The sequence below is a fragment of the Phodopus roborovskii genome, unplaced genomic scaffold (assembly GCF_943737965.1).
Source record: "Phodopus roborovskii unplaced genomic scaffold, PHOROB, whole genome shotgun sequence".
Lineage (NCBI taxonomy): Eukaryota > Metazoa > Chordata > Mammalia > Rodentia > Cricetidae > Phodopus > Phodopus roborovskii.
In genome coordinates this window covers 11,480,189-11,504,398 of record NW_026126448.1, presented here as the reverse complement: position 1 = coordinate 11,504,398, position 24,210 = coordinate 11,480,189, and the positions used below count along the sequence as shown (strand labels likewise).

The 24,210-nt window shown below is 43.8% G+C and overlaps 1 protein-coding gene across 1 annotated transcript in view; it reads right to left on the bottom strand.

The window, feature by feature from the left end:
* Positions 1-9,119: 9,119 nt before the first annotated feature.
* The window catches only part of Trit1 (tRNA isopentenyltransferase 1), a 46,723-nt gene continuing 31,632 nt past the window's right edge, over positions 9,120-24,210 (bottom strand). Inside the window, exons 3-13 of the mRNA XM_051188709.1 lie at positions 21,969-21,987; positions 21,087-21,089; positions 20,539-20,630; positions 19,665-19,810; positions 17,506-17,648; positions 15,171-15,282; positions 14,718-14,830; positions 14,441-14,518; positions 11,918-12,027; positions 11,493-11,610; positions 9,120-9,938 (exon numbers count right to left, since the gene is read on the bottom strand). Of these exons, the coding sequence (XP_051044666.1) occupies positions 9,769-9,938; positions 11,493-11,610; positions 11,918-12,027; positions 14,441-14,518; positions 14,718-14,830; positions 15,171-15,282; positions 17,506-17,648; positions 19,665-19,810; positions 20,539-20,630; positions 21,087-21,089; positions 21,969-21,987 (1,104 nt within the window). The 3' untranslated portion in view covers positions 9,120-9,768. The remainder of the gene's footprint in view (positions 9,939-11,492; positions 11,611-11,917; positions 12,028-14,440; positions 14,519-14,717; positions 14,831-15,170; positions 15,283-17,505; positions 17,649-19,664; positions 19,811-20,538; positions 20,631-21,086; positions 21,090-21,968; positions 21,988-24,210) is intronic.

The following is a 24,210-nucleotide window of genomic DNA, read 5'->3' as shown; positions in this document are numbered from 1 at the left end:
CAACCACTTGTGACAATGGCTCACCAGCACTTGTGATGACGGTTCATCACCACTGGGCAGGCTGATTCTTATGCAACCAGCATCTGGCCCTTTCTCACCACTTAAAATCCAAATCCTACACCATTAAAAAAAATCCCTGTTTGCCCCCTCCCTTTGGGCCCTGGCAGCCATCAGAGCACTTCCTGTTTATGCACTCTAATTGCCTTAAGTGGAACTGTCCCCATTCATCTTTTAGTGGCTGTCTAATTTCATTTAGCAACATGTGACCAAAGTCCACTCATTAGGCAGCATGTGTCAGTGCTGCCTTCACAGGCTGAATGTCCCGCTGTACATAGACTTCAGCTTTGCTTATCCAGCCATCTCTTGAGGGACACTTGGGTTGCTGCTTCTCCTTGCTATTGTGAATTCTACTGCTGCTGCTACAGAAACAGCTGTACAGATATCTCTGAGATGCTGCTTTGGGTTCTGAAATGTGTGTTCTGAAGTGGAAGGGCTAGGTCATATGGCAACTTTGTGTGTGTGTGTGTGTGATATTTGCGTGTGGTGTCCATGCATGAGTGTGCACAGTGCACATGTCCATTTTCCAGAGTTGGGTGTAGGTGTCTTCCTTCATTGCTCTCCATCTTAGTCTCTTGAGACAAAGTCTCTCCCTAAACTAGCAGCTTGTTGTTTTGGCTAGGCTGGCTCCTAAAACCCACTCACCTCTGACCCCCAACACTGGGGTTACAGGCACATGAGCTTATCCCATTTTTATATGAGTACTGGGGGATTTGAACTCAGGTCCTTATGTGAGTACAACAAGCCTTTGCCCACTGAACCATTTCCCTGTCCACAGTTTCTACAAAGTGATTTGTTTTTACGTGTATGAGTGTCTGTCTGTGAGGATATAAACATGTCTGGTAAGAGAGTGGATCTCTTAGAGCTGAAGTTATGGACAGCTGTGAGATGTGGGACCTCTGCAGAGCAGTGAGTGTTTTTAACCACTGAGCCATCTCTCCAGCCCCTCCCTTTTTACTTATTTTTGCACAGCAGCAGTACCTTTTCACATTCTCATCAACAGTATACAAGCTTCTGTTTCTCCACATCCTTGTCCACACTTGTTATTGTCTTGACACCAGGAATCCTAACAGGCATGAGGTATCTCTTGGTACCCAGACTGTTAAGAGGCAAGGCTTCAATGTTACTACTGCTTCCCTCCAGAGGAAAATGCCTGTCTCCAGACAAGTGGTAAACTGATGGGCAGAGGGCATCTCCACAGCCACGGCTAAGAGGTACAAGTTGTGTCTAAGGACTAGATGTTTTCCTGGCCTTGAGTTTATTGTGGTGGGGATGGATTTGACACAGCCCTCATTGACTGGGCCCCAAGCTGGCCTCAAACTTGTGGCATTCCCCCTCCCACAGGACCCTGGTCACTGAGATTAAGGGCGAGTGCCACCACAAGCTCTCTCTTTGCATTTAATGAGACATTTCTGTGACCTGATGATAAATTCACCTTTTAAGTTCAAATTTGGCTTTTTAAATTTATAATCCTGAGCCTTTAATATAGTTAGCATTAAGATCTTTTTTTTTTTTTTTCCTCTTGGGCCCTTCTTAGAAGTAGACACAACACAAATAATCTGCTCTTTAGAAAACCCTACGGGAACATGCTTGAAGAAGTACAGTGAAGAAATTAGGGCATGAGTTTGGAGTCAGCTTCGAATCTTAGTTCAACCTATGTTACTAGATGTTAACTAAATGGGTAAAGCACCACATAAGATATAATCCAATCATTGCATTATATACCTTAAATATATAGTTTTGTCAATAATACCTCAATGAAGCTAGAAAAATGTACAGACAAGCTTAAAGCAAAAAGGAAAAACAAACAACACTGGCTGTGCTGGCAGACACCTATAATCCCAGCCCCTGGAAGCCGAAGCAGGATGATCGCCATTAGTTGAAGGCTGACCTCAGATGCCTGCTGGGTTCCAGCCTGAACTACACACAACTACAGACTCTCCAGTAGCAGCCTGTGTAGGGGCTCTGCTCCCCAGAGCATGTTCTAGCACCCAGCTACGATTCGGATGTTGACTCTGCCAGCAATCTCTGCATTTTCATCCCTTTGTAAAGTGGTGGTAACACAATACCTGGCCTGTTTAAGGGACCTTTATGAAGTGCACGTGTGTTTAGCCCACAATGCCCGAAACAGTGAGTGCCCAATGGAGTGTAGCCTTGACTAGGGAGGCGTGCCTTGCCGGATCCAGCCTGGCTGTCTACTGACTTCCAGGTTGGTCTTAAGGATTCACACCCTGGCAGAATTTTCCAGTCCAGTGGGAGCAAGACAGTTACAGGAGGGATGTGTCACAGCACAACAGGGACACTGAACAGACTGGTGCCACCCACCTCACTTCAGATCTCAGCCTGCCCTTAACTGCTTCCCTCAACTGTAAAACAGAGCTAATAATAGCAGTGGCTCCTTGGCTCCTCTGGGCTGTTGTGAAGTCTGAGTTAGTATGGCTAAAGATGCCTAGGATGGTGCCTGGCAGCAAGTGCTGTGGAAGTCCCCTCTAGTGTAATGTGTAAGCTGACAGTGACCACAGAGCGAGGAAAAACCATGCCGACAGCCAATTGTTGCTTTTGAACTGTGTGTGTGTGTACACATAAATACAGGTGCCCTCGGAAGCCAGAGGTGCACGGTCCCTCTGAAGCTGGAGTTACAGGCTGTTGTGAGCTGCTTGGTGTGGGTGCTGGGAACCAAACCCCGGTCCTTTGCAGGAGCAGCCAGTGCTCTTAACTGCTGCGCCATCTCTATATCCCAAGGAAAGCTTTTTCTATAGAGAGGGCATGAAATCTCAGCCTTGGAGTGTGTGCAGGTGCTCACTAGGCAAAGAATAGGGGACCATTGTAGTGAGATAGTCCTTCTGTAGCACTGACCACGCCCATTGGGGGTGGAGCCATGGGCGGAGGTGACCTGAGGAAGGAGGTCTCTTTTCTGGCATGACTCGGACAGGAGAGGATCGGGTTGAATTTCCTGGTGTTCATCTGTCTAGGTTGTAAGTTATTTCTCCCTGAATAAACATCTATTCGGCCTATTTGTTTATCCTGATCCTTATTTACCGCAATAGACCATGGCACTTCAAGTGACACAAACAGCTGGAGCCATAACTGAGACAGAGACTGAGTGGAGCAAGCAGACACTGACCAACCAACCTGGGAGGTAAGATGGAGGCATCATTTCTGGCCTTAAAGTGTTCAGTTGGCCTAGTCAGACCTTGCCCTCAATAAGTACCGTGAACTGACAACTACCATAAATCAACATGTTAGCAGCATTCACAGGGTTTCTCCAATAAAAAATACATTTAATTCATACCTACTGTTTGCTGGACACCGCAGTAACAAGTGAAGGTACTCTTCACAAATGGGCCCCGCTTGATTCTTACAATGGCCCCTGGAATGGAGAGAATTCCATTTTGTACATTAAGAGGCTACCTAACAGTTACACACAGAACAGATTAGGGAGGAGTGTGTTCAGTTCCAATTATAAGCAGTGGGGTTTCCCCCTATAAAAGAAACCCGGGGTAGTCATATCAGAGCTCAGTTCCCATCCCCCCACACCACCTCTTCAGCGCCTTGTTGGTTGACCAAAGTTTAAGGGCTTCACATTCCTATAATGTTTTTATTCTTCAATTTCCACCAGGCAGGACTTTATCATGTTCAACTTTTTGAGATAGTTGACAGTGATCTTTCTCTTTCTGGTTTGGATTTCTGAGACAGGGTTTCTCCATATAGCCCCAGCTGTCCTGGAACTCTCTCTGTAGAAGGAACGGCCTGACCTCAAACACAGAGGTCCTCCTGCCTCTGCTTCCCAAGTGTTGGAATTAAAAGCATGCACCACCATGCATGGTTTATAATTTCACAAATAGAAAAAAAGAAAGGGAGGGAGGGAAGGAGAGAGGGAAGGAGGGAGATAGGAAGAGTGAAAGAAATTGGCCCCTAGCAAGTTAACAGAGGCAATTCACTAAACAAGTCTGGAATTTAGTTTTCTATGATACTGGTTTAGTAAAGGCTACACTCTGTCTACCCAAATCTGCTTTTCTCAGTTCTTGGCATAGGACTTGGTTCATTTCTCAGTCTCTCTGGTGGGTAGGGGTGGCCACACGGATGGACAGTGAGCAACGGGCAGTCTGGCAGGGGACCCTGCAGGGTCCCAGCCTTCAGGGGGCCAGGCACACCACCGCCTCTTCTCCCTTTCCCTTCCTCCTGGCTGGGACCAGTGATGATGGGCTTCAGGCACAGATGACGACAGTGCTCCAAAGGATGCTGGAGCAACCCGATACAAGGAACCTGTGTCCTTGAATGACCACCAGGAGCAGAGCTGCCCCACTGACCTGGTCTGCTCTCCTCAGAGAGGCTAACTCAGAACCCAGAGCTGTTACATGAGGAAGAATGAACGCTTTGTTCTTTAAACCACCGCATTGTCGAGTCTCTTTGTTACAGCAGCCTAGCCTTTTGCTTTAACTAATACAACGGTGCCCCTCTCTTTGTGAATATTTAGAATGGCTTTACAAATGGCCAGTCACCATTGTAGAAAACTGTATCGAAGTAGGTCCCAATCAAACATGAAATTCCTGCCTGTAGCTACCACCCACTCCGACTTCCTCAGCTTGTGTAAAGACCATTTACTGGTTGAAACAGACCACTTATGTTAAGACTCACTTAGCTTCTATGTAAGTGACTCAATAAGCATTTGACTATTTCTCCATGCTGGGGACAGAGTCACTGTATTCACAATTCACAAAAGCTTGTTTGTGTGTGTGTGTGCATGCCTGTTGTGTTGTTAGCTTCTAATATGTTATGATTTTTTAGTTTTACTTTTTTTGGTTTTGTTATGTTGTGGCTCAAACCCAGGGCCTTACAAGTAACAGGCAAGTAATTCCAGCAGTGCACCTTACCCACCCCTCCAAAGTTTGTGTGTGCTGTGTTTTAACTGGAAAGTTCTTGTGTTGACTGTGGAAGGAGACTGTGTACAGATAATTACTGAGCATTGCATAGGAGCACACCAGGGGTGTAGATCAAAAAATCAGAAAGACGAACTCTTTCTGATTAGGCCCTAAAATATCGTTTTGTTTTTTGTTTTTTGTTTTTTTTTTAAACTTACATTTTAGAGTTTCTATCTCCTTGTATATCCATGCTCCTCCAGGTATCCATGTGGAGATCTGAGACAACTGGCTCTCCTTTACCTTGAAGGTCCCAGGAAATGAATGCTAGAAGTTGTCAGGCTTGGTTCAAGCACACTTACTGTCATCTCACAGCAAAAGCAAGACAGCCATAGAGTAAGAACTCAACTCTCTTCAAAGTACTTTAAATTTTTTTTAAAAATTTATTTATGTATGAGTGTTCTATCTGCATGTATGCCCGCATGCCAGAAGAGGGCATCAGACTCCATTACAGATGGTTGTGAGTCACCATGTGGGTGCTGGGAATTGACTTTAGGATCTCTGGAAGAACAGCTAGTATTCCTAACCACTGGGCCATCTCTCCAGCTCCAAAATACTTCTTTTTAAAAAGGATTTTTGTGACCGTGGGCATACATGGAGGTCAGAGGACTTTTCAGCTCTCTCCTTACACCTTGTTTTTTGAGGTACAGTCTCATTATTTCAAAAAATTAAATAAAATGGGGGTAGGGGGCGCTGGAGAGATGGCTCAGCTAAGACGATGCAGGGGACATGCTCACATAGTGATGCTCCTGATGACCTATAGCTCCAACTCCAGAGGCTTCAACAACTCTGGTCTCCCACATCATCTGCAGCAAAGTGTAAACACACACACACTTTAAAAAAAAAAAAAAAAAAAAAAAAAAAGCCAGGCAACGGTGGTGCACACCTTTACTCCTGGCACTCGGGAGGCAGAGGCAGCGGATCTCTGTGAGTTCAAGGCCAGCCTGGTCTCCAAGAGCTAGTTCCAGGACAGCTTCCAAAGCCACAGAGAAACCCTGTCTTGAAAACAAAAAACAAAAACAATTCTTCTTCTGCCTCCTCCTCCTCCAAGGAAGACGAGTCTAACGGTTCATTGTGTGCTGGAATTAATCACTAATCACCAAAGGCACTCAGACAACACTGCTGGTGGCGAACAGAAGCGACCTGGATGAAGGACTCTGCTTGTCTAGGATTAGCTAAAGGCCAGATGGTGCAGTCTGAGCAAACAGCTCACACTGTCTCAGTCCTTTTCGGCTAGCCAGACGTTTGCTGGGTGAAGAGACCCCAGGTGCCCTGGCTTCCCCAGACTTGCTGTGACTGGTCCACCCATGTTCTCGGCTCAGCTTCCACCTGTATAAAGGCTGACGAGTCTCTCATGTCTGATGAAACCTAAGGGCCAAAGGCTATGTACCTTCCCTGCCTTCACCAGAAAGTGGCGGGAGATGCCTGTGTTCTGCCCACGCCAGGCTTTTCTGCTATTGCTATAGCAATCTCATCTCTGATCTCACTGTTTCTAATGTGAGCAGTGGACTCAACCACCGTGCCCTGAACTTAGCAGACACCTAACAAAGCCATTAGACACTGACTGACGGGGTAAGGGAGGAAGAACATTCTCAGATTCCAACACAGAGGTGAGTTCACAGAAGTCACTGCTCCGGTATTTCAGAGGGAAGGATTAAAGGCTTTTTGAGGTAGAATTAGTAAAACTTGTTTTTCTTGATCGTCTGCTGACATTTCTAAAGCTTTAAAATATATTTAGCAACCCAAGTGAGGCATTTCAGAAACTAAGCTTCCTCCCCAAACAAAGCCAGCTCTACACAACACTCAGCAGCTAGAATCTGTAAGCCTCACAGCCAGCCCTGCCCTGCCCTGCCCAGCCCTGTCCCAGCTAGCTGGCTAGCTACACTCCTCCTGGGCCTTTATCTCCCACAGATTTCAGCCTCTTGTTCCAAGGCTGTCGGAAGATAATGTACCAGAAGTGCTTGGCACTGTTTGGCTCACTTTAAGCTCCCCAGCCTGCTAATTCCTCAAGTAGGTAATACACTGACTGGGGAATCAACGAGAACAAGATGGCAGCATGGGTGCATGGTTGGCTTCTTTGACAGGAGAATATACTTATCAAGAGGCGGTCAGTACTTTTGCTAAGAGGTCAAAGTCCTTCACTCTGATTTCTATATAGTGTCCAAAGCACATATGCCCTTCTATTTTGTGTATGTATTTGGGGGCAATGTATATGTGTATGTGCATGTGTGGGTTGAGGCCAGAGAAATGACCTTAGATATCGCTCCCCCTCAGGCACCATTTATCTTGTAGTGTGTGTGTGTGTGTGTGTGTAGGTGGGTGGACACCTGCATGTGCATGCATGTGGAGGCACTCTGCCTTTGCCTTTAAAAAAAATAATTATTATTTTGTAGGTGTGTGTGATGTACGTATGGTGGGGGACACATAGTAGCCAGAAGACAACTTTTGGGAGTCAGTTCTCTACCTCACTGAGCCAGAAAATACCTTGTTTGTGCATGCCATGCACTCCAGGCTAGCTTCAGATGATTGTCCTGTCCCTTGCTCCCATCTCTCAGGAGTTCTGGGTTACAGATGCCTACACTAATTACATCCACTTTTTAAATTTTTTTTTCACATAGGTACTTTTACCTGCTGAACAATCTCACTAACTTTCTATCTTTTTTCCCCCTCCAGACAGGGCCTCACACTGAACCTGGAGCTTACGGATTGGCTAGGCTCCAATAGGTCTGCGTATCTCTGCTCTTCCCTCTGTATCCCATCTTCCCACCTGCTGCTGAGGATCAGAACTCAGGTCCTTGTTCTTCAAAGAGAGTACTTTACTCACCAAGTCATTGATATTTTGAGACAGGGTTTCTCTGTGTAACAGTCCTGGCTGCCTGGACCTTGCTTGGTAGACCAGGCTGGCCTTGAACTCACAGATATCCGCCTGCCTCTGCCTTACCACCTTATTTTTTGCCAGTGTCTCTCACTTGCCTGCTAGCAGTGTATATGCCAGGCTAGCCAGCCAGTAGGCCCTAGATATCCTGTTTCTACTTCCCAAGCAATGAGATTAGAAGCATACTGTGGAGCCGAAGAGATGGCTCACCAGTTAAGAGCGCCTGATGCTCTTTTAGTGGTTCTGGATTTGATTTCCAAGCAAACCATACAACAGCTCACAATCATCTGGAACTTAAATTCCAGGTATGGCATGAAAGGCATACTCATGGTGTGTAGACATATATAGTAGGTAAAACAATACATGTAAAAGATCATCTTAGGTCTCATGTCAGTGTGCCAAGTAATATACAAACCAAACTTGTTCACGGTTTGCTATTGTGTGGGGGTTGTTTTGATTTCATTATGTAGCCCAGGCTGGCCTGGAACATGATTCTTATTCTTATTTTTTTTTTTTTTTTTTTGGTTTTTCCAGACAGTGTTTCTCTATATTGCTTTGGAGCCTGTCCTGGAACTAGCTCTGTAGACTAGGCTGACCTGGAACTCACAGAGATCCAGCTGCCTCTGCCTCCCGAGTGCTGGGATTAAAGGCGTGTGTGACGCTCCTCACTGTGTAATAGCCCTGGCTGTCCTCAAATTCAGAGATCCATTTGCCTCTGCATCCCCACTGCTGGGATTAAAGACGTGTGCCACCATGTCAAGTTCAAGATGCTCCTTCTTGCATGATTCCTTCCTCTCCCTTTTACACTGAAATCTGCAGCATCTCCGACCTTCAGTACTTGTTTATACTGGCTGATTGCAGGAAAATTTCTTAAGATTCCCCGAAAGCAGAATGACTCCCATCTCTGTGTTCCCTTTGGCTCACTCCAGAGTCTCTCACGTAACAGATTTGTAAAAATGCATCTGGAGAATTACAGTTTCCTGGGTGTAGAGTTCTCTAATGGGATGATGAAAATATTTTGAAAATAGTAGTGATGACTAACCAGCATTGTGAATGTGTAATGCTGAATCACACATCCAAACACACTGAATTCTATGCTAAATACAAATGAGTAAAGGTACTCCCAGAGACAGGGCTTCAGTTGGAGGTAACAGGACCCTCAGGGGATCTCTGAGGAATGTGAGTGTTCGGATACAGCCACACCTATGATGAATGCAGAGTTGGAGAAAAAAACTAACTCATGAGAACACAGCATGCCGTGTATAAAGTAGAGGGCTTTTACAAATCTTTTTATTTACATTTCAAAAGAATGTATAATTTCTGCCCTAGAAAGACAGCAGTGGCAGCCATTATGCACAGGAACAGACTCAAGATTCTTTCTCTAGTCTTCAAGACCCAGGTCACAACCACCTCAGCCTGACCCCTCTCTGCTGTGGAGCTCGCCTAACCATCTCTCAGGGCTGCTCCTTCCTGCCATTCTCTCACATCCAGAACTCCTGACTGTGCTTTACAATACTTCAGTCATTTACAAAAGCATCTGGAAGCGAGATATTTTTAGCCAGCAACAGGGACAAGAACTCTTTTAAAGGATGCACTGAATCTTGGTATTCACCACGAAAAAAGATCCTCAAGTAGAAAATGTGCAATCTGTGCCTCTTTCTAAAATAAAACCTTTAAGGTTCAAAGAAAAAAAAAAGCCTCCCACCCTGAACTGCATCATTACCAGACACAACACCCATACAGGAGCTGAAAGGCCTGCTGTTTCCACCACAGACCACACCAAAGAATAAAGAAGACTGGGGGTGGGGTGGGGCTTCTGCCCAGCCTTCCTCAGCCCAGTAGGCTACGGAGACCAACACTCCCCTCCCCTCCTGGACTTTATCCCCACATCTCTGCAAAGGCCACTAGGCATGTCTCTCAAACTCTGGCCTTCAACTCTTGATCTTGCTGCCCTGGGGACTTCCCCTCCTTAGGTTCCGGGTCATAGTCTGGGGAACTACTTTGGCTTCCTAGGGCAGGGACAGCATCTGAGTCCAACTTTCTTCTTTTCTTCAGTTGGTGCAAGTGAGATTTGGATTTTATATGTGCTGAAAAGACAAAAATCAAATAAACAAAAAGCCATCAGAATTTTCTAGAAATAATCCTAAAAAGAACAAAAATAAAACAAAAAATAATTGAAAACCCAAACCAACCAAACATTTAAATTTAACTATACAATCTTTTTCTTTAACTATTAATAAGTAACAGAGTAGACATATGTTTGCTGTTGTTTGCTTGAGACAAGGTCTTGTTATGTAGCGCAGAGTGACCTCAAACTTAAGTCTCCTCCTGCTTCACCTCGCAGGCCTTTGCTACACACTGGCTAAGGCTCTGCTGGGCAAGAACGGCAGTGAGCTCAGCCCACTGCTGCATGAATGTGCCGCTCCTCTCATTCTTACCCAACGACTACTTCATACAGGCTCAATTTTACTATCCTGGGAACATCTAAAAAGAGGCCACGCTACTTTAAATTTATTTTACTTAATTGTGCATGTATGTGGGCTAGGAGACTGCTTGCCAGCAAGCTCTCTTTACCCACAGACCTAAGCTAAACTCTTGCACACATGGTAAAACTGGCATTTTTTTTTTTTTTTTTTTTTAAAGGTTTGGAAGTGTAGGTATGGAAGAGTTTAGAAGCTGAGGAAATTTGTGTGGGAAGAAGAGGAAGCTTTATCTTCCAACTAGAGCTTAAGGCAAACCTGGGCTCTGGGCTGCTCTCCACCGCAGCAGGAGACGGGAGCAGGACTGACAGATGGCACTATAGAAGGCTCACACAGCCAAGCTCACAAAGGCTCACAAATGCTGCTTCTCTAAGGCTCTCCCCAAAGGACATTCGACAAATCGAAGCACTAAGTTTCCTTTACAAAGCAATCAGACACCCTCTCTCTTCCCCTTTCATCATTATATACCAACAACAATCAAGGCTTCTTCTGCTCAGGCACACAGCCGTCCCCAGTCTCTGACAATGGGGTTCATTTTGCCAGAGATGTCAGTTAATAGACCTAATCATTCTATGGGTTGATATGGAGAGAAACATCTACTCTGAGAATCCATGTGAAGCAGTACTCTGAGAAGGCTTCCTGTGGCTGGGTCTGGCTAGCTCAGGCTAGCTCAAGCTAGCTCAGGCTAGATCTCACAGCTTTTCATCACAGTTTGAGTCACTCACTGATTCAACAACTTAGCTTGAGAGCACTGCAAAGGCCCCTGGTTTCTGAGGACCCTGGGTACATTTTTTCATTCCCTCCCTCCCTCCCTTCCTCCTTCCAGCTGTCCCTTCCCTACAGCTGTGCTGCTGCTCAAAACCAGCTTGTAGGAATTGCCTGATGCCTCTATTTCTCTGTCCCACAAGTGAATTCTAAACATAAAGGGAGAGGGAACTCCTCTTGGTATAAAGCTCCTATTCCAGCTGCAGCTAACGTGCGATGGTCTAGGATTCAGGGTATAGTGACAACTCCTAGTCTGGAAAAAGTTCGCAGGAATCTGTCTGTCCTATTACAAAGCTGACTCCAGCATTCAACTAAGTTTTAGGAAGTGTGGCTCCCCACCCCCTGCCCACCCTAACATTGTTCCCATGACCCCACACAGTCCCATCTACACTCTACCTGCCCACTCCCGGTCCCCAATGATGATCCGGTCACAAAGATCACACATGTGGTAACTTCTCTTGTTCTCAGTTTCATTATATGGCATCTTCATTGGAGTAGCTGTAGGTTTGTGACCCTAAGAGAGCCAAGGGAGGGATGTTCAATTCAAGGAGATTTGGGGACAATTCTCTGATATTAAGGGGAATACGATTATCCCAAGATTCCCTTTTCATCCCCCAGACAGCAGGTGGGCTGTTAACAGATTTTAGCAACAACCTTTCTCAATGTGAAAATAAAAACAAGCTCAGGGGATCTAAAAGCAGCCAGTCCCAATGCTTTGCTCTACTGAAATGAGATTTGGCTCCCCAAATTAGCAGCAGAAGTGTCAATAAAAGAAAGCACTCTGCAAACCCAACATAGGAGCATGCCTCCTTAATAGTCACCTGGATGAAACTTCGTATTATATTGAGAGCAGGTTCCAGAACAGACTCCTCCCACTTTGAAACATCAGATACTTCCAAGCCATATACTGGGGGGGCACTGGGACCAGGTCCTAATGATGATAAAGAAAAATTGTGAGAGCCTGGTCTATAAAACCCAATCTATTCTGTTTCTAGGACTCTTAAAACCCCCCAGGGATACACAAGGCCAAAGGGGTGACATTTTGACCAAGCTATTCATTCTACTATAAACATGAGCAACAATCCTAAAGACCTAGAAGCTTGACTCATATGCAGCCAATATGCCTGACCATGTAAACAGGGACTCAGGAGCCCAAAATGGAATAGCAAACAGCTCTGGTGATCAAGGTGTGAGCTACTCTGATACCAGCAACACTTACAGGAGGAACTAAGCTAAGTGCTTTGATTGAGTGCCTGCACTAAATTTTATGTCATCTTAAAGTATGGTTCTCTGTGGGAAGAGAGTTCACATTCCTTGATAGCATTTGACAACCATAGTCATTAACCAACATACCACTGAAGTCAGAACTAGTCCTGGGGCTGGTCATGTTCAATCTCACTCTGCCCACCATGCTTTTTGAGTCAGACTCAGGTGGCCCAGGCTGTCCTCAAACTCACTATGTACCTGAAGTTAGTCTTGGACCCCTGATCCTCCTGCCTCTACCTTCCAAGTGATGGGATTACAGCAGTATAGTACAATGCCAGACTCCTAACACCTTCCAAGAGCCATATCTAAAGAAAGAGGATTCAAGCAATACTGTGGTAAATACTTGTGAACGGACATGTGTCATGGAGGAATAGACAGCCACCCACTGGGACAACTGTGTGGCAATACTTCAGCTTCAGTTGGCCTCTTGCAGACAGATACATCGAACTGCCCTCTACAGCCAGGTGAAGTCAGTTACTTGACAGCAAGAAGCATTGTTCCACAGACAAAAGACATCAAAGGCATTAGGATGCCAACGGCTGGCAGGTGCTGGCCCTTTGAGTGTGCCAACCACAAATAAGATTCTTCATAAACCGGACTGGCCTACACCTGCCATCACATGGAAAGGTGAGACTAGGAGGCGCAGGCAGCACCCACAGCACACCTGGCCTTAGTTAAGCTCTGCACCTGTTTCTAGGCCACTCTACATTTTCCTTTCTCCTCTAAGTCCTTTGTTGGGCCTCTGTGCCCTGTCTAAGCACCTTTCAACAAGTTCTCGGCTCCCAGCTGCTATTTTTGGCTTGGGTCCAAGGCCAAGCTGGGGTGGGGAAGTCCCTCTGGCTCTCTGCCAGGCCATGTCCCAGAAGACTAACCCTATCCAATCAAATGTGGCTCCTGACTTACAGGGCAGCTGCTCCTTTCTCTCTGGCACCACGACTGTGCCTGCACAGAATGAGGTGCAGGCATAGGACACTGTGCCATTAACCCCTCCTACCTCAGAGACAGAGTTACTATGGCCTTACCACAAGAGGAAGTTCTAAACCATCACAAAAAAAGCCTTTTGTTTCAGACTTACTGTCAGACTCGAGAAGGGAAGTGGCACTTGAAATCTGTGGTCCTGAACATCCAGTTCAGCTGAGACTAAGAAGGGAACCCTGCTACTTATCAAGAGAGGAGACAAAGGAGTGACACCATAGGTCAAGGTGTATATGGTCAAAGGCACCAAAGGGCAGGGATAGAAGCTCTAACTGAAAGCAGAAGTCTATTGGAGATGATTCAGAAGTGTATTTTAGAAGTGTTCACAAGATAAGACCGGAGTTTCACTACACTTAAATATATCTCCTTTTAGCTCCTAAGCACACAACTAGAGACGTTAGGGCCAATATGAATGCTGGCTAGCTAACAGTACAGCTAAAAGAAACAAGAGCCTAGACTTCTAGCTGGGCGTGGGGAAAGGGGGAGTTACTGGACTTCTGCTAGGTCTTCACATTCTTATCTGCAAAACCCCTTCACCTTGAAGCTCCAATACGACTATACATAACACAAAATTTAGTGACAATGAGACAGTGTGAGACTTTCCTTCCTTTTCCCTTAAGTTCTGTCCAATTAAAGTGTCAGATGAAACAATTTAAGTACGATGTATCTGACTGCAAAGATAAAGGAAAGATAAATAGTGACTGTTTTACCCTTTTTTTATTAAAGATCACCAAACCCATGACTATTTTAGCTAGGAAAGCTCCCTGCAGATTTCTGCCTGCTCTCCAGGTATAAAACTGAAGTTGGAATCACATCTAACATCCAGCCTGCTCACATGTTGCTAGCTTGTTCTTACCTCCTGCTTGTAGCCACCACCATCTGTTCAAGGAATAGGGAAAATCTTCAAGGGAAACTTAACTGTTATTTTTTTTTCTTCCTGAAACTTCACCAGAAAACACCACTGAATAATCATCTATGCGAAAAACCCACCTGTGGTCTAAATTCCTAGGACACATCTAGAGACTAATGTTCATTTACTAAGTGAGCAGAAGACGTCAATGTTTTCAAAAATGGATCCAGAAGAGGAGAAAAGTGGGACTTACTGCTCAAAAATCGGTTTTTAACCCATCGGTTTTGCTTCCGGGCGTACCTCTTAGTTACTTGTTTCAGAGCCTCAATACCTGGAAGATACAGCAGACACGGGCATCCAGGTGAGCACTTTCATCAAAAGACAGCCCCTCCCAGTTCAAGAGCAAAAGAAATCAGCACACTGTTAGACTTCACAGATAACAATCTAGGTGTTTAGCTGAGACTCTTCTAGCCTCAGTTCAGACTATCACCCAAGGAGTTCAAGACTAGGTTAAACGGAGGAATCCACACCTTTCTTTAGAAGCTGGTTACTAGTCTCTGGTGTGCATTTTCCCTCAGAGATCAGGTACTCGTGAAATTCCTTGAAGCCAATTGACTGGAAGATACCATGTTGATAGTCCTGGCTGGGAACAGGAGAGCATCAGCAATGAGCCACAGCTTCTGAAAGCTAGTAAGGGCCTCTGATGTTATCTTGTTGATGAGATTCTGAACAGTTACTGATAGAAATTCTCCCTTTCCCACCCCATCAGTCCCCAGGTTACTTCCTTAAAAGTAACTCCTGGGAATGTCTGAAAGAAAAGCGAATCACCCTTATAACAGGTATATAATAAACCTCCTTCAGCAGGTCTTGCCAATGCCAAGGCCAAAGGCTAGTAAGTAGATCCAAAGCTAGTAGTATGTCTATGGTCTTGCAACTACAGACAAGCAATGGAGGGTAGGTCAGAATAGCAGGCAAAGCCTCACCTATTTCCTGAACTGGTCTTAAGATTATAGCACCTGTGAAAGTCTCTCAGCTCTTCCAAGAGTCCAGCAGCAAGCATGTCATCCACTCTCTTATCCAAGCGTTTGTCTAGAACTTGAGTTAAAAAAGCCCATGAATGAGCAGCATGTGGCAGGTGCCTACTACACACTCACATGGTGAATTGAACAGGCTGCCACAAAGAAGGGTTTTTATCCAAATCAATGTATTCAGATTTCAGAGTATATGAAAATTCATATTGCATTTACTTGCACCTTGGAACTGTGCAAGAGCAAAGCAAAACTGAATGAAACATATGCCTCCTTATTATTTAAACAGCATATGACAGCTGGAATGAGGGGTGAGTACTTTATTGTGTAGCCTGCATACCTACTGCTTTTCAATCGGCTGAGGGTCCCCTGGTTGACTTTTCTTTTCTCTTGTCTTTTTCAAAACAGGGTCTCACTATGTAGACCAGGCTGTTCTGGAACTCACTATGTAGACTGGGTGGCCTGTAACTCACACAGATCTGGCTGCCTCTGCCTCCTGAATGCTGGGATAAAAGGTGTGTGACACATCCAGTGGGTAATTTTCTTAACTTTTGTCATATTTTTTACTCTAACTTTGTGTTCCTTCAATTTCAGAATCCCCAGGTGACGTCCTGGTGTGTACTGAACTACCAAGCTGAGTGGGACAGCATCATCATCCAGGTGCAGCAGCCAGATACAGCTCTGCCATGAGTCAAAGCCATTAGCTTATACTGAACTGTAGAGCAAGGTTTGACTCAAATATTTCATTATAGAAAAGTTACATTTTTCCATAAACTCTTAACTGAGGGCAATTTAAGAGCAAATTATCTTTATGATTCTGATTGCCTGCTTCAAATCTTTATTGTTGCTGTTTCTCAGTCTCTAATGAACACAGCTCCTTTTCATACCTTGCTAAAATTTGTTTACTGAGGACTGGTCATGTATGAAGCTCATTGCAAGTACTCTGAATTCCACTTATTTATTCATTTATTTCTCAGTGCTAGGAATTGAATAAAGAGATTTGTGCACATCAGATAACTATTCTACTACTAAGCCATATTCTCAGTCACGCAACTTTGTGTAATGTTAGTTTATTGAATAGTAATGGATACTATGAAATATGTATATTATTATCATTTCTATTTTATAGAAGAGTTGAAATACATAAAGGTAAACTAATTGGTCTTAAGAACTCACAGAACAGCCAGGCAGTGGTGGTATTGCATGCCTTTAATCCCAGCACTGGAAAGAGAGGCAGGAGGATCTCTGTGAGTTCAAGGCCAGCCTGGTGTACAAAGTAAGTTCCAGGATGGCCAGGGTTACTTACACAGAGAAACCCTGTCTCCAAACACCAAAAGAGAAAATAAATAAATAAATAAATAAATAAATAAATAAATAAATAAATAAGAGCTCATAGAATAAACTGGGCAGTGGTGGTTCACACCTGTGATCCCAGCACTCAAGAAGCAGAGGCAGGCAGATCTTTGTGAGTTTGAGGCCAGCTTCCTGGTCTACAAAGTGACTTCCAGGACAGCCAGGGCTATGCAGAGAAACCCTATCTTGAAAAAAACCAACCAACCAACCAACAAAAAACTTCACAAAACTGGGAGACAGAGAAGCAAGTGTCTTAAGTTTAATAATGTCTTTGAGCCTGGGCAATTCACCACTGTACTGCATTGCCTGCCCAGGTAGCCATTTTGTTTCCCTAATCCCCAAAGAGTGTTCATCATCTCTTTTCTTAGGTCCACAGCACTCTGAGCCGATCCTCTGTTGCAGCCCTCTCTATCATCCCACCGTCCAGGAGATCTGCAAGGGCAGGAATTCTTACTCCTTTCTACAGCACAGCAACCACAGAGTATTTGGCGCTTTATCAAATGCTCACTGAATATTTGCTGGCGAAACAGACAGGGCATCATAATACTTCGGCAACAAATGCTACCAGTTAGCTAACTAACCGTCCCACCTATTTCTCAGGCCAATTGGTAACCCAGCCTTCAGTCAACCATGAGGTCAGACCTCCATCCATGGACACATTCTCTCATGCTCATCTTTCAACCTCTTCCAAACAGCAGTCTCTTTCCCACTCTACCCATCCTACCCTACTCTGGTATCTGAGAACCAGCATTCTCTTCCATTCCTTTCCAGAAATACTTAAGGGAACAGAATAGAGCCTAAGTCATTATGACTGCCACAATAAACCTAATAGCATATTTTAGGGTTCAGTATCAGTCATGGTTCTAAGCACTAGATACACAAGAACCTAGTACTCTACGTTTTACCTTAGATGGACTCTAGATGGAAGGCATTTTACCTTTCTGGTCAGCATGAAGCCAGAGGATGCATGGGTTAGGGAACTTGAGAGGGCCTCCAAGTGGACCACCACCTTCTTCTGCATGTTGACGATGAAGAAATTCACTGTGAGAGATTCCTGTTTCTTCAAATACTTGTAAGCTCCTAAGTTGTTTAAAATAGGAGGTGGGAACGGAAACCCATTAGGAAATATTCATTCTTAACTGGAATAAAGAGAAAGACCATCTTACAGAAAGCCTCATTTGTCAACTTCATGTATAAATTCCCAAACCAAGAAGTTCCAGCTTTACTCTAATCCTAAAGCTGTTCAGAAAGGCACCTAAACTCTGGGTGAGAAATAACACTGTTCTTTTAAAAATACATTCTAGAATCAGTTAAATGGGCTCAGAAATAACAGGTTTCCTCTATACAAACAGAAGGAGACTCACTTTCAAGTGAGTAGTGAAAGCTTGTTTGGGACACTCTGTACAAGCCAGCAAGTCTGGTCTCGTTGGAGTGCCTTTCCCACAGTACTAAAGTATGCCGTACATCCAGCTCATCCACTTTCTTTTTAAATATGTCTAAAATTAATCAAGAACGCTCCTGGCTAATCCAGTACACTCTCATGGAACAAAGACCATCGAAGGCAGAGCCTCCATGCTCACTCGTGACCGGATGCCTATGTCTGTGTATACTCTGTTACATGACAACACCAGGTAACTGAGCTCCCAAAGCCACACTCTCCACTCAGGTGAGCACAGCTTTTCAGCTGGAAAGTGATCTTTCCCTTCTGACCCACTTCTGTTCCTGAAACCCCAACACCAGAGTGGGACCCCTGTCCTTCAATATCCATGGCCACTTAGAGCATCGCAAAGGAAAAACCTGGCAATACCTCACTTATCTACGGGAAGAATACAAACACTACCCCAGAGAGATGATACAAGGTTCCCATCTTCCCTGGAGCTCTTGCTTAGAACCCAGGGACTTCCTGAGGCAAAGTTCTCAAGCAGCTCAGGGGGATGCTGTAAGAAATAACGATCTGATCAGGAGAGAAAAGTAAAGGCAGGCTCTAAAATTACAGTACACAGAACTGTATACTGAATGTTCACTATGTCCCTGTGTTAAAAAAAAAAAAAAATGAAAATACTGGATTGAAATAAAGTTTGTGGAGTCGGGCATGGTGACAAATGCCTGATTCCAAGCACCGTCACACAAATCCAAGAAGACCAGGAGTCAAGGCCATCCTCAGCTAAGCCAGTCAGGACTACATGAGATCCCATCTCAACAACAGAAATAAAGTGTGCTACTTAGGCACAAACAACATTTCTCTTAGAATATCATCCTTACCAGGGTGATAATGCATTCAACAAGAAGAGAAGCACTTAAAATAGAATGTGATCCTCCAAGGACACCTCTGTATAAAAGACCTTTCTCTTTTAATGTAAAATTTCATAGGGCACAATGGGGCAGGGGTATTCTTAAATGGCTCTTTGAAGGCAGAAAAATGGAAAAGTATAAGAAACACAGGTATTAAAATATCTTTTGAGTAGAATATTCTGTAAGCCCCCAGCACCAATGTTACCATAACAAGTGATATGTGTAGCTATCACACAATAAATCAATCCTGAGATGGTCTCCTGTGCCAAACACAGGAACCACTCCAAACACTGCAGAAAAAGAAAGCAACATGTGTAATTCCAACTGCAAACAATTCGAAAGAAGCACGTGAGAGTTCATTCACCACCTCTCTTCTCTACAATCAAGTTTCCATATGCAAAGGCGAGCCGACCTATGAGACAGCTTATAAACTCCACCTCCCACTGGGAAAGCTGCTGGGGCACAACCCAGCATTACACAATCAATTATGAAACTCAAGTCACAATGTAAACGGATTGCATGCCAGAAAATTTTATATGAAAACTGTTATACAAGCAAAGATCAAATAGAAAATGAAGCAAGATTACATAGGCCCTAGGGAAAAACAATATGGTACTATGCCTTTAAAATGTAACAACAAAGTAGGGTGCAACTGTTTATTGAGGGAGTTGGACTGAGGCAGGGCCTGAGTTTTAGGGCCTCTGAGCCCACTGAACAGAACAACATATCTATCTCAACTATCACCAAGCCAAGTGCTTTACTGTCTCCCAGCTCTAAGGAACTCGGGGTAATGGAGGTTCTTACCTGGCCACTTTGCGTTTGTCATGTGGGTGTAGCTTGGCAGCCATTTCTGGGTCCACCTGGCTTAGTCGTTTATGAAGTTCATGGCCATCTTCCTTCTCAAGCTCTACTTTCCGGTCAACCACTTGCCCAGTGCCCATCTCCTGGGGCTAGTAGTACATGAAGGTTTAGAATAAATTTAATCCAACTATTTATTCAATAAACATTGAGACTATAAATGGGCCAGACATCTTGCTAAGCCTTAGAAATAAAAAACAGAGGTGATTCTGAAGATCTTAACCATCCAGTGAGGGACAGATCATAAACCAAAGATTCCAATATGCCATGTAAGTACTGAGGCCACAATAAACAAAGAGGAAGGGCAGTTTCCCTTGTAGGAAAGTACTTTGCTGCTATGCTTGACTATTTTAACTGGGCTACCGTGTCTATTTTAACATATCCAGGAATGCAGTCCAGCCTCCCTCCCCAAGGAAGACCAAAGAGTGAACTGGAACGGTCAGCACACTGCCATTTGCCAAGTCTTGCCCTACACAGTAGCACCTCCATAAGGAAGGTCAATGTTGGACATCTCTGATATACACACTGTGCTGGCAGCCAGGAAACGCTGAGTCAGACTGATGTACTGCTAACTTACACAGGGATGCTAATTAATCCACACAGAGCCTGTTTCCCACACATAACCCTTACCCTTAGGCCAGTTTGGAGGAGCACACTCATATACGGAGGTGGCATTTGTTCAGAATATTAAGTAGGAAAATTACAGCTGCTGACTATAAGAAACAGGTAAGAGTCAACCTTCCTCCCACTAAAATTATTTGGCATGAAAAAAATAGGAACCATTTCTTTAGTGAGTTACAAGTGAATTAGACTGACTTACCTTGGTATTCACAAGAACTTTCCAGAGTAGAGACTCAATATAATAATTGGTTCCTCCCACGACAATAGGAATTTTGTCTCGAGCAAAAATATCTTCAATGTAAACATTAAGAAAGCTATTTAATATCAATAAGAGAACCCTGACTCACTTGGGAAGATTATTAGCAAGAAATTACAAATGCCAGCTTGTAGATGCATACCTCAGGCCACCACCCACATATGCATTTGTGCACATGTATATACACACACATACACATTCACATACACTAACAAGCACATATACCACACAGATACACACATGCACATACTCACACTAACAAGCATATATACCACACACACACACACACACACACACACACACACACGTCAAAAAAGGGAAACAAGAAAGGGAGGACATGAGACAGATGAGGGCAACAGAGGTCTGGAGAGACCGATCTGTGACTAAGAGCACTGGCTGTTCTTCCAGAGGACTGGGCTTAATCCCCAGCACCCATGTGAGGCTCCCAACCATCTGTAACTCCAGCTCCAGGGAACCCAATGTTTTCTGACCTCCTCAAGCACCAGCCACACATGTGGCACACAGACTTATATGCAACAAAAGAGTCATACAACACATAAAACAAGAAATCACATTTGTTTGGAGAGCTAAGATTAAAAGGGAGAAAACAAAAGGATGTGGTACTGCCTTTAGTGTTTCCTATAATTTCATGGAACCATTTTCAACTAGATCTGGAGAGACTTCCATAAACCAGACACAAAATCTGAGGATGGAGTTCAGTTGGAAGATTGAGTGCTTACCATGCAGAAGACCTCGGTTTAATCTCAGCACCACATAAATCGGACATGGTGGCAAGAGGATCAGCCCACCTGGGATATATGAGTCCTTATCTCAAAAACAGCAATAACAACAAAACAAAACAAAGCAAAGCAAAAAAAAAAAAAAAAAAAAAAAAAAAAAAATGAGGGGGCTGGAGAGGCGGCTCAGTGGTTAAGAGCGCTTGCTGTTCTTGTAGAGGCCCTAGGTTCAGTTGCTAACACCCACATGGCAGCTCACAACACAACCATCTGTAACTCCAGTTCCAAGGGATCCAATGCCCTCATCTGTCCTCCACTAGCACCAGGCATGCCCATGGTGCACAAACATACATGTAGTCAAAGCATTTATACACATAAAATAAAATACACTTTTTGAAATTTAGAAACAGAAAAGGTAAACCAGACATGAATCTACAATGGTACCTGGTTCTAGAAATGCCTAGGCCTTGCTGCTAAAACACTGTTTTGTTGGTCTTCCAATTAAGTTTAATAAGGCCAAGGCAAGGATGCTTGCCAAAGGGACATCCAGTGTGGGACTTGGCCTTCTAAGATAAAGCACAGGCTGGTTCCCCCACACCATAGTTCTCAGTCAGAGTTCAGCCACCAAGACCTCACCAGACCTCAATTTCCAGGGCTTCACTCCTGGGCAAGTTACTCAATCTACATGAGCTTCAGTTTCCTCACCTGTAAAACCCCCAGAGTGCTTTAACTGTAACAGTGTGCATCAAGCCTCTACTTAATGCCTGAAACTAGTAAGTACTTAATTTACTGCAGCCACTATTGTTCTTAAGAGTTCTACTTCTTGGGCTTCTCTTTAGAATCTCCGTTGAGCAGATAATTACTTGCTTTAACTAAGACTTTGCTTTTTTAAACAGAAAGATGACTTTCAATATACAGATAATCATTTCCTTATTCCTTCCTGCCAGCCAACCTGCAGTGTCGAACTAGGAGGATTCTATCAGGTAGAGTAGAACAAAGACAGAGAGAGAGAGCTGGCCTAGGCATAGCAAGTGCTGCATAGTAAGTACAGGACCAGCCAGGGCTACATAGACCTTACCTCAAAAAACAGTGGCTAGCAAGATGGCTGAGTTAGGTAACGGTGATTGACACCAAGTCTGTTGATCTAAGCGTGGGATAGCTTTGAACTCCCCATCTTCCCATTGGATTCCCGAGTGCTGGGATTCTGGAGCTCGTTAAGATGCTTTCAGTTTGACATTATGATTTTATTCTCTTAACTAAACTTCATAAATCTAGCCTAGAGCTGACCTGATGAAGTCAGCTGCTTCTGTTCTTGCAAAACATTAAACACTCTCTACTTTGTCAGTTCTTTATCAACAATCCAGTTGTCTTATAGCAAGATCTCATATTTGGTGATAGGATTTAAACTACAAAGGGCTTTCATATATATCATCACATCTGTCACAACAGCCCTGCAGAGTAGGCAGACCTGCAATTTCTATCTGCATTTCAATCTGTCCATTTGGTAGTCAAAAACATTATCTTGTTGCCTGGATTTGCATGTCCATGATTAGCAAGGAGGGCAAACCTTTTTCACATTTCTCACTGTACCTGTACTTGTTCCTATGTGAATTATAGACAAGGCCCTGTAAGACACGAGAGAGTCCTTCATGTACTAAGAACATTAGTCACTTGTTCTCTATGCTTCAGTATTTCCCCCTAAGTTTATACTGTTCTGTTTGTCCAAAGCTGGCTTCAATTGCTGTGTGGCCAGTGGCCTTACCTTCCATTCCTAGGTGCTGGGATTACAGGTGTGCACCACCACACCAAGCAGAGCGTTTGCTTTTGTAACTTTATAATAACATAGGTAAAAACAGACATGCAACCTGTAATTCCCAACATTATTTATAAAATTTTTCTGTGTTGACAGATGCACGTGGCTACAATTTATTCATTTTTACTGAAAAAAAAAAAAAAAACAAAACTCCTACATTGGTAGTGGTGGTACACACCTTTAATCCCAGCACTCGGGAGGTAGATGCAGGCAGATCTCTGACTTTGAGGCCAGCCTGGTTTACAGAATGAGGTCCAGGACAGCCAAGACTACACAGAGAAACCCTGTCTAGGAACTCCCTCCCTACCCCAAAAGAAAAACAAACAAGAAAAAAAAAAAAAAAAAAAAAAAAGACAAAAGACAAAAAACCTATGAGCAAAGCAAATTTTGTACATTCTTCTAAGAGTGAGAATGTGGGTGTTTTTACTGATACTAAGTGCAAAACTGAGATGCTCATTTAAGAAAATCATAAACCTTTTGTTTTATTTGTTTGTTTGGGGACAAGCTTTTTAGCATAGGCTTGCATGCTGCCAGGACCTTAATCCTCTTGCTTTCCAGAGGCCAGCCTGGTCTACATAGTCTGTTCCAGGACAACCAGGGCAACACAGAAACCTTGTCTCGAAAAACAAAACAAAAAGTAAAGTTCAACCATATTTTAAAATAAAAAAAAAAAATCAAGTAAAGTTTCGTAAGTGTGTGTTATGTATTTAACACTAAAATTCATCTGGAATCTCTAATGTTTTATTAAATACAACTTATACAAGACAAGCTAATTTCACTTTCTTCCAAAACAACATGCCAAAAATAATTATAATTCCTTTTTTTCTTTTCTTTCTAGAAAGGGTCTTTCTATGTAGCCCTGAAACTTGCTATGTAGACCAGGCTGAACCCAAACTCAGAGAGATCCACCTGCCTCTGCCTCTGCAGGGGCCAAAGCCCAGAACTTCCATTCATTCTTAACGATTCTGAAATGTGTGAGATAAATGTATACATTCATTTCAATTTACACTGTATTTTCTATTCTGTTACAGGCTTTATGTGTTTGCTTTGTGTGTATATGTTTTT